This window comes from Microcaecilia unicolor, chromosome 3, assembly GCF_901765095.1.
Source record: "Microcaecilia unicolor chromosome 3, aMicUni1.1, whole genome shotgun sequence".
Lineage (NCBI taxonomy): Eukaryota > Metazoa > Chordata > Amphibia > Gymnophiona > Siphonopidae > Microcaecilia > Microcaecilia unicolor.
Genome location: NC_044033.1, coordinates 225,966,786 through 225,982,323, shown reverse-complemented (window position 1 = coordinate 225,982,323; position 15,538 = coordinate 225,966,786). Strand labels below are relative to the sequence as shown.

Below are 15,538 nucleotides of genomic sequence, written 5' to 3'. Positions count from 1 at the left end.
CTCTTCAATATCTTGTTGCTATCATCAAACAGGCAAATGAAATATATATAAGCTAAAATACAATGTTTCCTAATTAACCTGGCCAATGGTTAGAAATAAGATGTTGTATAGAAGAATAGAAAGGAGAAACACAGAAAGCATTGGATCAAAATATGATGTTATAATCTTTCAATAAATAACTAAGGTCTGAACTCTTTCAGTCATAATGACATTAAATTCAATTTATTTTCCCCAGTCACTCGCAGACTGACAACCAATGGATTATCTTGTCTTTAGAAAAACCAGTCAGCAATGGGATTGGTATGGTTGTTGTCAAATTCTACATAGAATTTGTCCTGTTAGTTAGAAGAGCCGGGGTGAATCTTCTTTAGACACACCCATCGGCGAACAGCTTCACTGGACGCTATGGAATAGATTCAAGAAAAGGCACTGGGATACAGTGCACTAAGCGGGGATTCTATAGAGGCAATTGCATGTGGTAATATACCTGTTAGAGCTTGCAGTAAGGAATTTTTCTGGGAGAAGGCAATGTGTGGGCTTTGAAACATTATCTTGTTAGTATGATCTAGGTAATGTGCTAAGGAGTAAATTCTATAAGTAGTGCCTAAAAAGCAGCACTAAAAAAGTGATGCACTTAGCGCAATTCTATAATGAATATGTTTCCTTTATAGATTTGTCTCTTTATAGATTCGCGCTTAGCAGGCCTAAATACTGGAGCCTATAGGCGCACTTATGCATGATTTTCTATCAACACGCAAAAATCCAAGAAGCCCCTAACTATGCCCCCAAAGTTTTATGCATGATAGGGTTTAGGCGCAGTCCTTTATAGAATTAGATATGAGCCTAAATCCTAATTATTGCCAATTACTGCTGATAATTGTTAACTCCCAATTATCATTACTGGTTTGCTTGTGGTTCAGTGAAGTTGTGCATACTCTTTCTAGAATTACGCTAAGCGTGTCTTTAATCAATGTCGATTTTTCAGGCACAATATATAGTTCTGATAAGGATTGATCATTTATCACTTCCTATGTATGAATTGGTTTGTGTTCCTGTGTTAAATCCTAGCAGTTACCACGTGCTAATGACTACATTAGTGCATGACCTGTATAAAACATGTCCTTAAAAAGAAACGCATTAGACTTGCAGCTAACACCCAATAAAATCTGTGTTAACTCCAAATCCTAATGTCCTTTAGTAAGCATACAGCTAAGTAACATTTTGAGCATTAATTTAAGAACTCAACCCTAGTAAATTTTCAGAGAGGCCAGTTTAGGAGCATACCTCTCAGTTTCAAGATCACATCCTTTGAATATCAGGCCCAATGGCTTTTTTTGAGTGTACTGACTGTTCTCTGTTTTGTTTTCCTGTAGGCAAGCTTTCTGCAGATGTTGGTGAGTAATTTTATATTCATTTACTGTGGCTGACAATATTCCAGCTCCTAAGTCATTCATTAGGAATATAAATAATTGGGGGGGGGGGGGGGGGGGGCGCTGCTGAGCAGAAAGAATGATTACAGCTTGGTAACTGAGCTCCTGCTGATTAACTGAATATAACCAAGCATCCAGCAACATTGCATCATAATCCTCATTTTTAACATCAAATTCAGAAAGTGCTAACTTGCTACTATTTATCATTTCTAAAGCGCTACTAGACGTACACAGCGCTGTACACTTGAACATGAAGAGACAGTCCCTGCTCGACATAGCTTACAATCTAATTAGGACAGACAAACAGGACAAACAAGAGATAAGGGAATATTAAAGTGAGGATGGTAAAATAAGGGTTCTGAACAAGTGAATAAGGGTTAGGAGTTAAAAGCAACATCAAAAAGGTGGGCTTTTAGCTTAGATTTGAAGACGGCCAGAGATGGAGCTTGACGTACCGGCTCAGGAAGTCTATTCCAGGCATATGGTGCAGCAAGATAAAAGGAACGGAGTCTGGAGTTAGCAGTGGAGGAGAAGGGTGCAGATAAGAGAGATTTACCCAGTGAACGGAGCTCCCGGGGAGGAATGTAGGGAGAGATGAGAGTGGAGAGGTACTGAGGAGCTGCAGAGTGAATGCACTTATACAGTGGGGGAAATAAGTATTTGATCCCTTGCTGATTTTGTAAGTTTGCCCACTGACAAAGACATGAGCAGCCCATAATTGAAGGGTAGGTTATTGGTAACAGTGAGAGATAGCACATCACAAATTAAATCCGGAAAATCACATTGTGGAAAGTATATGAATTTATTTGCATTCTGCAGAGGGAAATAAGTATTTGATCCCCCACCAACCAGTAAGAGATCTGGCCCCTACAGACCAGGTAGATGCTCCAAATCAACTCGTTACCTGCATGACAGACAGCTGTCGGCAATGGTCACCTGTATGAAAGACACCTGTCCACAGACTCAGTGAATCAGTCAGACTCTAACCTCTACAAAATGGCCAAGAGCAAGGAGCTGTCTAAGGATGTCAGGGACAAGATCATACACCTGCACAAGGCTGGAATGGGCTACAAAACCATCAGTAAGACGCTGGGCGAGAAGGAGACAACTGTTGGTGCCATAGTAAGAAAATGGAAGAAGTACAAAATGACTGTCAATCGACAAAGATCTGGGGCTCCACGCAAAATCTCACCTCGTGGGGTATCCTTGATCATGAGGAAGGTTAGAAATCAGCCTACAACTACAAGGGGGAACTTGTCAATGATCTCAAGGCAGCTGGGACCACTGTCACCACGAAAACCATTGGTAACACATTACGACATAACGGATTGCAATCCTGCAGTGCCCGCAAGGTCCCCCTGCTCCGGAAGGCACATGTGACGGCCCGTCTGAAGTTTGCCAGTGAACACCTGGATGATGCCGAGAGTGATTGGGAGAAGGTGCTGTGGTCAGATGAGACAAAAATTGAGCTCTTTGGCATGAACTCAACTCGCCGTGTTTGGAGGAAGAGAAATGCTGCCTATGACCCAAAGAACACCGTCCCCACTGTCAAGCACGGAGGTGGAAATGTTATGTTTTGGGGGTGTTTCTCTGCTAAGGGCACAGGACTACTTCACCGCATCAATGGGAGAATGGATGGGGCCATGTACCGTACAATTCTGAGTGACAACCTCCTTCCCTCCGCCAGGGCCTTAAAAATGGGTCGTGGCTGGGTCTTCCAGCACGACAATGACCCAAAACATACAGCCAAGGCAACAAAGGAGTGGCTCAGGAAGAAGCACATTAGGGTCATGGAGTGGCCTAGCCAGTCACCAGACCTTAATCCCATTGAAAACTTATGGAGGGAGCTGAAGCTGCGAGTTGCCAAGCGACAGCCCAGAACTCTTAATGATTTAGAGATGATCTGCAAAGAGGAGTGGACCAAAATTCCTCCTGACATGTGTGCAAACCTCATCATCAACTACAGAAGACGTCTGACCGCTGTGCTTGCCAACAAGGGTTTTGCCACCAAGTATTAGGTCTTGTTTGCCAGAGGGATTAAATACTTATTTCCCTCTGCAGAATGCAAATAAATTCATATACTTTCCACAATGTGATTTTCCGGATTTAATTTGTGATGTGCTATCTCTCACTGTTACCAATAACCTACCCTTCAATTATGGGCTGCTCATGTCTTTGTCAGTGGGCAAACTTACAAAATCAGCAAGGGATCAAATACTTATTTCCCCCACTGTAGGTCAATTAGAGGAGTTTGAACTGTATGCGGAAACGAATAGGAAGCCAGTGAAGTGACTTGAGGAGAGGGCTAATATGAGCATAGCGACACTGGCGGAATATTAGTCGTGCAGCAGAATTTTGAACAGATTGAAGAGGAGAGAGATGGCTAAGTGGGACACCTGTGAGAAGCAAGTTACAATAGTCTAAGCGAGAGGTGATAAGAGTGTGGATGAGGGTTCTGGTAGTGTGCTCAGAAAGGAAAGGGCGAATTTTGCTGATATTATAGAGAAAGAAATGACAGGTTTTAGCAGTCTGTTGAATATGTGGAGAAGGAGAGGGAGGAGTCGAAGATGACCCCAAGCTTACGAGCTGATGAGACAGGAAGGATGAGAGTGTTATCCACAGAAATAGAGAATGGGAGGAGAGGTTGGTTTAGCGGGAAAGATGAGAAGCTCAGTCTTGGTCATGTTTAGTTTCAGATGGCGCTGAGACATCCAGGCAGCAATGTCAGACAGGCAGGCTGATACTTTGGCCTGGATTTCGGCTGAGATTTCTGGTGTGGAGAGGTAGATCTGGGAGTCATCAGCGTAAAGATGATACTGAAAACCATGGGATGAGATCAGAGTACCAAGGAAAGAAGTATAGATGGAGAAAAGAAGAGGTCCCAGGACAGATCCCTGAGGTACACCAACTGACAGTGGGATAGAAGTATACACTAAAGGTACGCTGGGAGAGATAAGAAGAAAACCAGGAAAGAACAGAGCCCTGAAATCCAAGTGAGAACAGCGTATCAAGGAGTAGGCTGTGATCAACAGTGTCAAAAGCAACAGATAGATTGAGAAGGATGAGGATAGAATAGAGACCTTTGGATCTGGCCAAGAACAGATCATTGGAAACTTTAGCAAGCGCTGTTTCAGTTGAATGAAGGGGGTGAAAGCCATATTGAAGTGGATCAAGAATAGCTTGTATTATGTCGGCGAACAAGACAGGGAAAAGACACAGAACAGAGTCATCATCACCAAAAAAAGATCAATTCAACAAAACAGAAGGTGAGGCCTCTGAAACACTACTAGAAGAAATTTGCTCCTTAAAGCAAATGCTACTAGAAAATAAAGAAGACTTACAGAAGATAAAAGCAGACATATCTTCAATAAAATCTGAATTAATCTCAATTCAGATCTCATATTGAAATCTTGGAAAATAAACAAGATGCTGCAGACAATAATATCAAACAATTACAAAGACAATACAAACAGATTGGGATCCTTGAAAGAGAGATTGAAGATATAAATAATTGTGCCAGAAGAAATAACATCAGAATGTTGGGAATACCAGAAGTGGCTGAAGGTAAAAATATTAAATTTGGAATCCTTCATACCTTCGCGTTTGGATTTACAATTTGAATGATGTTTTGAAACAGAAAGAGCTCATCAGGTTCCATCAAGGCCTATAACACAAAACAAATATCCCAGGCCTATCGTTATGAGAGTGCTCTGAAATAAACACGTGGTTACTATCATGCAGTGCGCTTGGATACAAGCTCCGATTAAAAGAGATGGATCAACAATTCAATTCTTACCAGAACTTTACAAGAACACGGTGAAAATTCGTAAATAATTTTTGGAATTTCGCCTCAAACTTAAAGAACTAAATGCACGATTTGGTCTATTATATCCAGCATGTATGCGTGTCACCATCAACAACCGCACTAAGGATTTCACAGATCCAAGCGCCATGGTGTCGTTTATTGAAGATCTCTCTCCCACTGCGATCGATGCCGTATAAACATTTGTCTGTAACTACATCATGATGGATATTAATATAAATTTTGTCTACATATTGTCTACATAATACATCTAATGGCATTTCAAAAGGAAAGCTAATATAAGATTCTATATTGATATATATTTCTCTCTTTTCCTAATCTTACAAATTTAATAATAAGTGGATTTTCTTTTAACACAGAAGGTATAAAAAGAATCTTTTATCATGGCAGTATTTTAGAGTTCAACGGTTTTTATTGATGACAAACCCAAAAGCACAAATTCTCCCCAATACAACAGTGCCCATATCATTGTACATTTCTCAAGGCAGGAACATAGCAAAAATATAACCTTACATACAGTCATCAAATTTTTGCTTGTCCTCCTTCCCCCCACCCCCCATCTAGTTTTAATCTTGAACTTTTTATGGAACTCAACCATATAAATTTGTGAATATCATTACCATATTAAAGGTCTACTGAACACATAGTACTGCAGTTGTGCCATATCAGCTCTCCCTCCCTTCAAAAACAATAAAAAAAAAAAAAATCTCCCCCTCCCTATCCCACAGGGTCTGGACTCTGATGACCCCGTGGGTCACGGGCCTGGGAGGCTCCACATCATATTTGTGTCATCACCTGCAATGGAGGGGTCACTTAAAACCTTCTAAAGATCTCCCCAGTGATCACATCAGGGGCTTAGCCAGACAACAGATTTTGGGTGGGCCTAGGCAAGAGGTGGGTGGGCACCAAGTGATGTACCTCAAACCCCCCCCCCCCCCAAAAAAAAATATCTCAGTTGGCGGGAAAACACTTCTTTCCACCTTGGCAGTCTGTAGCAGGCATGCGCTGAAAACTGAGCATGTGCAGATGTCGGTATCGTAGAGAGTAGCGTTTTAGTTACCATCAGGGGGAAGTCCTCAGCTGGCAGAGCTTGGGATCCCCACCAGCTACCACTAAAAGTGTGCTACTGTTGAGTGGGCCTGAGCCCTAAGTAGGTGGGCCCTGGCCCACCTAGGCCCACCTGTGGCTACGCCACTGGATCACATATCTCAGTTATTCTTTTCCCCCACTCCGTTCCCCCCCCCTTAATGCTATATTGCAACAATTTTATTCATAGAAAACTAAGGCAACCCAAACTCCTTCAACGCCACAAGTATGTTGCATAGTGTAGCCCTCCTAATGGTTCCCACCCTGGATATCCTATTATGTTTGGTCTTCCAACTTTAACTGTTTTTCCCCTCTTCCTCACCCCATCAACGCTAGGGGGAGTACACAACAGTGATGCTCAAATTTAGGTGTTACATCCACACCCTAACTCTCACAGTAACAGATCTTAAACAATATTAACATAAATCTTAGAACTCATCTATGAACTAGGACAACGATCCTTCCCCCCCCAAAACTCCCTCCCCCACCCTACCCACCCCACTTCTCATTCCTATTCGTACCTTACCACTTAGAGTAGTGACCTCCCCTCCCCCCTAATTACCCTTTGTCCCTTCAGCTCTGTGTCCCCCCCCCCCCCCATTCCAGAACTTCCTGATCTCCTCTCCTTTCCATGCTTCCGCACTCCAGTTCCGATTGTCTAGATCCTTGTTAAGAGAAAGCATTCAACACTAAGCTTCTGGCTCTATGGGACAGAGATTGGATATATGGGTCCCAAACCAATAAAAAATGTTGTTTTCGTTTGAAAGTTAGTCTGGTATATTGTGCTTCTAATAGCATAAAGTTATGTAGCCTATTCCTCCAGTGCCAATAAGAGGGGGCCAAGTCGCTAGTCCCCCCCAAGATGACTCTCTTACCCAACATTCCGGCCTTCCGGATTAAGCTTTTAAAATACTTATTTTGCGGCCCAAAGTCTTCATATTGGTCTAATAACAATCCCGTTGGGGACATTTTAATGGGTCTACCTCCCAAGCGCTCTAAATATCCAACTATACCCACCCAAAATTGTTAGATCAGGATACAGTTCCAAAAGGCATGCACAAAAGAGTTAATGTCTGTCTTACATTTTTTACATAGTGGAGTGTCTTTTCCCCCTGCTTTGAAAAGCCTTTCGTGCATAAAGTAAGCTCTGTGCAGCAGGTGAAAATTACACTCTCGTAACTCTGCGCTCACCGATCCGGGTGGTCTCTGTCTCACTAGTTGGTTCAAATTAATCAAAGCCCCTGGAATACCCAAATCTCGAGTCCACTTATTCTGCAACTCCCCTTTCTCCGGCTGCACTTGTATATCGTCCAATGCTCTTTTCAGGGCGGATACTGAAACTCCGCAGTCCTGGATGGGTTCAAAGAAATCAAGTAGTCTCTGTCTAAGGGGGAATCTCTCACCCTGTAAGTCCATAGTATTGACATAGTGTTGTATCTGTCTGTATGCAAACATGTCCCTTCCCTCTACCTTTCCTGAGCGTAATAGTATCTCCCATGGTGTAAACTTCCCTTCCTCATCCAAAAGATCTCCAACATATTTAATTCCAGTCTTTGCCCATCGTTTAAAACTCTGATTATCCATCCCCGGGGCAAACTCCACATTACCCACTGATGGTAGCAAATCTGATTGTTGCTCATTCCCTTTCAGTAAGGGAATCAAATATTTCCATGTCAACCTTATCGATTTCAAAAGGAAGCCGGGCCTTTGCTCCTCAGGGATCTGAGCCCCTGGGCAGTGGACCAGAGACAGAATATTCCAGTTACCATATAAAGCTTTTTCCAACGCCCTAGGTGTGTATAACTGACTGTCCAACACCCAGTCTCCCAAATGACGCAAGAGACATGCCCAATTGTAGCTCTGCATATCTGGTACTCCTAACCCTCCTTGCCTCCAAGATTCAATCAAATATTTAAATGGGGTTCGAGGTTTTTTCCCCTGCCAACAAAAGCGGGATACCATTTTATACAGCTCGCCTAGGAAACAAAATCATGCCAAATAATTGAATGCGCCCGTGCAACGAAATCGGCAACAATGACCAATTCAATAGAGACCGCCCCGTTTGTTCTAGAAGGTGGCCAACATTTAGATCATGTATCAAGAACATTTTGTAGGGAAGTTTAATGCCTAAGTATTTGAAGTGGCGGGAAGCCCATTTCAAAGGAAAGTTACCCTCCCAGTGCCTTCGTATCAAACTACTGATTGGCAAATGCCATCGATTTGTCCAGATTTAATTTAAACCCGGAGAAATCCCCATATTCAGCAAAACTCTCCATCAACACAGGCAGGGAATCCCCGGGCCTGGTCAAGTGTACCAATAGATCGTAAGCGAAAGCCGATATCTTAAATTCTTGATTTCTCATTTTAACTCCATTGATCTCCGGGTTCATCATAATCTCCCTGATCAAAGGATCCATGCTGAGCACAAATAGCAATGGGGATAGCGGGCAACCTTTGCAATGTAATAGCTTCCGAAACGGTCCCATTAACCCAAATCACTTCTTTTGGTTCTTTATACAATGCCCTCACAGCCCAAACCCAGGACCCCGCGAAACCATAAGCTTTTAAGGTAGCAAACAAAAATTCCCAACTTACTCTATCGAACGCCTTCTCTGCATCAAAACTTATGAGCAGAGAAGGCGTTCCATGTCTCTCCACCCAGTCCAGCGAGGCCAAAATTTTCCTCATGTTTTTAGCAATTGTCCTCTTGTCGCATCCGTTGCTCCCTCCGGCTCCTCTGCCGCGGGGGGCGGGAGCAGGTGTCCAACTCGGCGAGGGTCGGCGATCCGGAGGCCGCGGCGGGGAGCCGGGGCCCGCCGCGGTGATGGCCGCCCAATCCGGGGCCGAGACCAGAGGCCGGCGATTGTGGCCGCCAGTCTCTCGGTCGCCGGCTGTGGGGGCAGTGTTTGCGCTGTGGGAGGAGGTGGTGCCGAGGCGCGATGGCCGGCATCTTCGTCTCTCCCGGGCACGGGGGTCCGGAGCTCTGCCTCTGAGGTGCTGGATTGGGCAGACAGAGCCAATCAGAAGGGCTCTGTCAATAACCAGGTTCGGGTTGGTCGGCTATACCTGCGGGGGCGGGGCGGCTGATGCCGAACAGTTTAAAGGAAGGGAACTGATTTGGAACTTTGCTTTAGGTTCTGTTCCCGAGGCCCGTTTCCATTTGTTCCTGTGTGTTCCTTGTTCTTCTGGTTTTGACCTTTGGACTGTTCCTGGTTTTCCCTGCTAGCTGCCTGCCTCAACCTCTTGCCGGATCTTGACTTCGTTGTCTGCTGCCTGCCCTGAACTTTGCCTGTTATTGGATGTTCTCATTCTCCATCTGCCCTCTGCTCTCCTGGTCCCTGTCCGGGTCAGCTCGGCACCCTGCGGTTCCTGAAGTCCCGTTAACCGCCTGCAGCTGGGGGCTCAACCCTTGGTGAACGGCGGTCGCCGCGGGTGAAGACTTGGGGTTGCACGGCTGTTCTTTAAGGTCTCTCGGGGCCTTACGGGACCTAAGGGCTCACCGTCCTTGCAAACAAGACAGGAACCTGAAGCCATGAGCTCGCCTACACAACCCGATCTACGGGACCTGGCTAAAGTTCTCCAGCAGCAGCAGGAGCAGTTGAACGCCCTGTCGGGGGCCCTACAGAACGTATGCTCTCAGTTATCCTCGGTCCAGGTACAGAACCAGGCCGCTGCGGTCCACCAGGTTGCCGCAGCGGCTCCCCGTCCAGGAGGGTCCTTCCCGGGACCTCGGTTCCCTGAGCCTATACGGTTTGATGGTGTTCCCGGAAGCTGCTGGGGTTTCCTCAACCAGTGCAACTTATACTTCAAGATGCAACCAGAGGCTTTTGCATCAGACCAGATAAAAGTGGCCTATGTTATTTCCTTGCTTACGGGACGAGCCCTAGCCTGGGTGTCCCCGTTATGTGAACGAATTCACAATATCAATGTCTCTGGTAACATTCAACAACTTGTGTACACAAACCAGGACTCTTAGCCACCAACTTCAAGAAAGTGCTAGCAAAACAGTTCACACCAGTATAATGTGGCAGATCTATAATTTATGTGTATAGAGTACCCTCAGATATAAACCACTATAACTGCAGTCAAGGCCTTGTTTTGTGGATTGCTTGAATAAAGAAAAGAAGCAACAAAGAAGGAGGAAGATAACATCTATGCAGCCTTAACCCTTGTCCCTGAGGAAAGTGATTGAAACCCCGCGGAGTCGGGCAGTTCCAGGGAAAGGCAACTGATAAATGTTTCAGCAAGGCAAGATAGTTCTGCCTGGGAGGCAAGAACTCAAAAGATAAGTGCACAGTTTTCACCTAGTATATACTATTTTAAAAGTTACAAGTGATTTTATAGCACTGTGGTGATTGGGACGCATAAAAAAATGAGCATATGTTGCTCTCCCCAAAAAATTGTTAGAGTTACCCAATGAAAGAAGTGCTATGCCACTTTTTAGCAGCATTATTGACTGCAGTTACAGTGGTTTATATCTGAGGGTACTCTATACACATAAATTATAGATCTGCCACATTATACTGGTGTGAACTGTTTTGCTAGCACTTTCTTGAAGTTGGTGGCTAAGAGTCCTGGTTTGTGTACACAACCCGTTATGTGAACAGCAGGATCCGCTCTTGGACAACTATGCGGAGTTCCAACGCCGCTTCTGCATGGTGTTTGATCTTCCAGGAAGGCCGTCTTCCGCCGCGTGCGAGCTGCTGTGGATTCAACAGGGCGAAGGGACCGTGGCAGACTATGCTAGTCGGTTTCGGACTTTGGCAACTGAGTTGCGCTGGAATCAGGAGTCCCTATCTGCAATCTTCCTGGAGGGACTTCAGGACCGAATCAAGGACGAGCTGGCTGGCCGGGAGGTCCCGGGGCAATTGGATGCCTTGATCTCGCTCTGTGTCCGGGTAGATACCCGTTTTCAGGAAAGGGCTAGAGCCCGAGCGGACCGGCGGAAGGGACCCGGGGGTGGGTCCCGGTCTAGTCGGGGACCGTCCCCCCGACGTGGCTCCAGAGAACCCAGGGAGACCTCTGAAGAACCTATGGTTATCGGCCGCCAGCGACTGACTCCGTCTGAAAGGACTCAACGTCTTTGGGGCGGTCTTTGCCTGTATTGCGGCGAGGCTGGTCATTTCATTCGCACTTGCCCCGCACGGCCGGGAAACGCAACTCCCAAGGCGCCCTGAGGGGAGGGGTCTTGGGGCACTCTACTCCCCTACCCGACCATCTGATAACTCTCCCGGTGACTCTGCGGTGGCAGGAGACGATGGTTCACACCCATGCCCTCTTGGATTCCGGGGCCGGGGGGAACTTCATCTGTCAGGAACTCTTGCGGCAGATGAGATGGCCCACACTGCCTTACCGACCTGCTCTGCAAGTGACATCCATCCAGGGTACAGCGTTACCCCAGCCTATCACGGAGGTGACTCCATTTTTGGGACTTCAGGTGGGGGAGGATCACCGTGAGGAGGCTCAATTTCTAATCTTACCCCGCACCATTCATCCTGTGGTACTGGGCCTGCCCTGGTTACGGCGCCACACCCCTGTAATAGACTGGACTTTAGGGAAAATACAGGCCTGGGGTAGCGCCTGCACTGAGGCCTGTTTGAAGGGCCGGGAATCCAGCTGTCCCGCGGTAGTAGCCACCCCTAGAGCTGTGTCAGCCTGTCAAGCTGCTCTGCCAGAGGAGTACCGGGAGTTCGCTGATGTGTTTAGTCCCGTGGAAGCGGATGTACTACTGCCTCATCGGTCTTTTGATTGTGCTATTAATTTGATGGCTGACAAGATGCCACCACGGGGCCGTCTCTATACACTGTCCCGGGAGGAATCGAAGGTCATGCAAGCTTATATCCGGGAGAATCTCCAGAAAGGGTTCATCCGTCCCTCCACGTCCCCTGCCGGGGCAGGATTTTTTTTCGTGACCAAGAAAGATGGCTCTTTGAGGCCCTGTATTGACTACTGGGGCCTAAATGCCATCACTGTGAAAGATCGATACCCTCTGCCCCTTATTCCAGAGTTGTTTGATTGGCTGCAGGGGGCCCAGATCTTCACCAAGTTGGATCTCCGTGGGGCCTACAACTTGGTCCGTATCCGGCAGGGGGACGAATGGAAGACTGCATTTAATACGCATGAAGGACACTTCGAGTACCAGGTGATGCCCTTCGGCCTGTGCAATGCTCCCGCGGTGTTTCAGAGGTTCATAAGCTTCGCTCTAGAGGACCTGCTTTACGCTACGGTAATTGTTTACCTGGATGACATCCTGATCTTTTCCAAAGATCCCCTGGAGCACGTGACCCACATTCGAACTGTGCTTCAGCGCCTACGACAATTTCGTCTGTTTGCCAAACTCAGCAAATGCTCCTTTCATCAGCAGTCTCTGCCTTTTCTGGGACATATTCTGTTACCGGGAGGTCTGCAGATGGATCCAGATAAGCTCCGCGCTATCCGGGAGTGGCCTCAACCCCAGGGCCTGAAGGCGCCGCAACAGTTCCTGGGGTTTGCGAATTACTACCGTCAATTTATTCCTCACTATTCGCAATTGACAGCTCCACTGACAGCGCTCACGAAGAAGCATGCGGATGTCCGGAACTGGCCAGCCGAGGCGCAAGCAGCATTTGACCTATTGAAGAAAGCCTTTGAATCTGCTCCCATCCTTCAGGCTCCGGATCCTGACAAGCCCTTTGTGGTAGAGATGAACGCTTCCGCTCTGGGTGCCGGGGCAGTCCTCTCTCAAGTTAACGCCAAGGGCAGGCGTCAACCTTGCTTCTTCTTCTCCCGAAAGTTCTCCCCAGCGGAACGCAATTACACTGTGGGAGACAGAGAACTGCTAGCCTTGAAGTTAGCTCTGCAAGAGTGGAGACATTTGCTGGAGGGGGCGGAGTACCGGTTTACCATAATTACTGACCATAAGAATCTTTTGTATCTGCAGGAGGCCCAAAGGCTGAATCCGCGGCAAGCCCGCTGGTCGCTATTCTTCGCCAGGTTCCGGTTTCAACTTGTATTCCGGTCAACTGCTCAGAATACCCCTGCGGACTCCCTCTCTCGAGCTTTTGAAGCTTCAGAGGACATTGAAGAGCCTCATCCTATGTTGGACCCAGTCTGTCTCAGTGCGGCCCCGGGGGAGGGTCACCCCGTTGCGGAAGCTTGTGCCTCCACAGGACCGAGGAAAAGTAATGCGTTGGGGACATTCTTCTGTATGGGCCGGACACTTTGGGTTCCAAAAGACCCTCCGTCTGATTTCTCGACAGTACCAGTGGCCTCATATGAGGCAAGATATCCTTCAGTTTGTCATGACCTGCCCAACCTGTGCCCGGACCAAGTCAGTGGTGGGGCGCCCCTGGGGAGAGCTGCAGCCTTTGCCCGTCCCTGCAGCTCCCTGGGAGGAGTTGTCTATGGATTTCATAACGGACCTTCCTCGCTCCCAGGGGCACACCGTGCTCTGGGTTGTGGTAGACCGGTTCTCCCGTATGGCACATTTCGTTCCCCTGCCAGGGCTTCCGTCGGCAGCACTGTTAGCCCAACAGTTCATCCAACATATTTTCCTGCTCCATGGGCTACCAGCCAGGATCATCAGTGACCGTGGAGCCCAGTTCACGATTCTGGAGAGCCCTGTGTTCTGCTCTGGGGGTTGCTACTCATTTCTCCTCTGCCTACCATCCACAGACCAACGGAATGGTTGAACGGATTAACCAAACATTGAAGGGGTTCTTGCAGGCCTTTGTCAACAAGCGGCAAGACAACTGGGCATCCCTTCTTCCGTGGGCCGAGTTCGCCTATAACCACAGTGAACATTCGGCCTCTGAGCAATCTCCGTTCTTCATGGTATATGGACAACACCCGCGGCTTCCATTACCCATTCCCTCTGACTCCTCTACGCCCATGGTTACTCGAACCCTGGTGGACCTGCAGGAAGTCTGGAATATGGCCCGAGAGCAACTACAGAGAGTGGCCGCCAAGTATAAGTCGTTTGCTGACCGACACCGGCGTCCCGCCCCGGTATTGCAACCGGGGCAAAAGGTATGGTTAAGCACGAAATACCTAAGGCTCCGGGTACCCTCTCGGAGGTTGGGGCCACGGTACATCGGGCCGTTTGCTATCCAGTCTCGGATCGGAGCTGTGACATACCGCCTGCGGCTACCTAGTACTCTACGGATCCATAATGCCTTCCATATTTCTCTGCTGAAGAGCTTCCGGGGGTCCAAATGGCATCCACAGAATAGAGAGTCAGTTGTTCCGGAGGCTGACCCCGATCCCGAATACGAGGTGGAAGAAATCATTGACTCCAAGAGGCGTCGGGGAAAGCTGCTCTACCTGTTATCATGGAAGCATTTCGGTCCCGAAGACAATTCCTGGGAACCGGCTACCAATGTACATGCCCCGGAGTTGGTAAGGACCTTCCATGAGCGATATCCTCATAAACCTGGCCCCAGGAGGAGGGGGGCATCCGGGGGGGATACTGTCACGTCCGTTGCTCCTTCCGGCTCCTCCGCCGTGGGGGGCGGGAGCTGGCGTCCAACTCGGCGAGGGTCGGCGATCCGGAGGCCGCGGCGGTGATGGCCGCCCAATCCGGGGCCGAGGCCAGAGGCCGGCGATTGCGGCCGCCGGTCTCTCGGTCGCCGGCTGTGGGGGCGGTGTTTGCGCTGTGGGAGGAGGCGGTGCCGAAGCGCGATGGCCTGTGTCTTCGTCTCTCCCGGGCGCGGGGGTCCGGAGCTCCGCCTCTGAGGTGCTGGATTGGGCAGACAGAGCCAATCAGAAGGGCTCTGTCAATAACCAGGTTCGGGTTGGTCGGCTATACCTGCGGGGGCGGGGTGGCTGATGCCGAACAGTTTAAAGGAAGGGAACTGATTTGGAACTTTGCTTCAGGTTCTGTTCCCGAGGCCCGTTTCCATTTGTTCCTGTGTGTTCCTTGTTCTTCTGGTTTTGACCTTTGGACTGTTCCTGGTTTTCCCTGCTAGCTGCCTGCCTTGACCTCTTGCCGGATCTTGACTTCGTTGTCTGCTGCCTGCCCTGAACTTTGCCTGTTATTGGATGTTCTCGTTCTCCATCTGCCCTCTGCTCTCCTGGTCCCTGTCCGGGTCAGCTCGGCACCCCGCGGTTCCTGAAGTCCCGTTGACCGCCTGCAGCTGGGGGCTCAACCCTTGGTGAACGGCGGTCGCCGCGGGTGAAGACTTGGGGTTGCACGGCTGTTCTTTAAGGTCCCTCGGGGCCT

At 48.1% G+C, this 15,538-nt stretch overlaps 2 protein-coding genes across 2 annotated transcripts in view; both read left to right on the top strand.

Annotated features, from left to right (window-relative positions):
- LOC115466338 (butyrophilin subfamily 1 member A1-like) overlaps positions 1-15,538 on the top strand; it is a 1,244,786-nt gene that overhangs the window by 649,664 nt on the left and 579,584 nt on the right. The gene's annotated exons all lie outside the window — the stretch shown is intronic.
- The window catches only part of LOC115466339 (butyrophilin subfamily 1 member A1-like), a 384,019-nt gene that overhangs the window by 298,834 nt on the left and 69,647 nt on the right, over positions 1-15,538 (top strand). Inside the window, exon 13 of the mRNA XM_030197519.1 lies at positions 1,374-1,394. Within this exon, the coding sequence (XP_030053379.1) occupies positions 1,374-1,394 (21 nt within the window). The remainder of the gene's footprint in view (positions 1-1,373; positions 1,395-15,538) is intronic.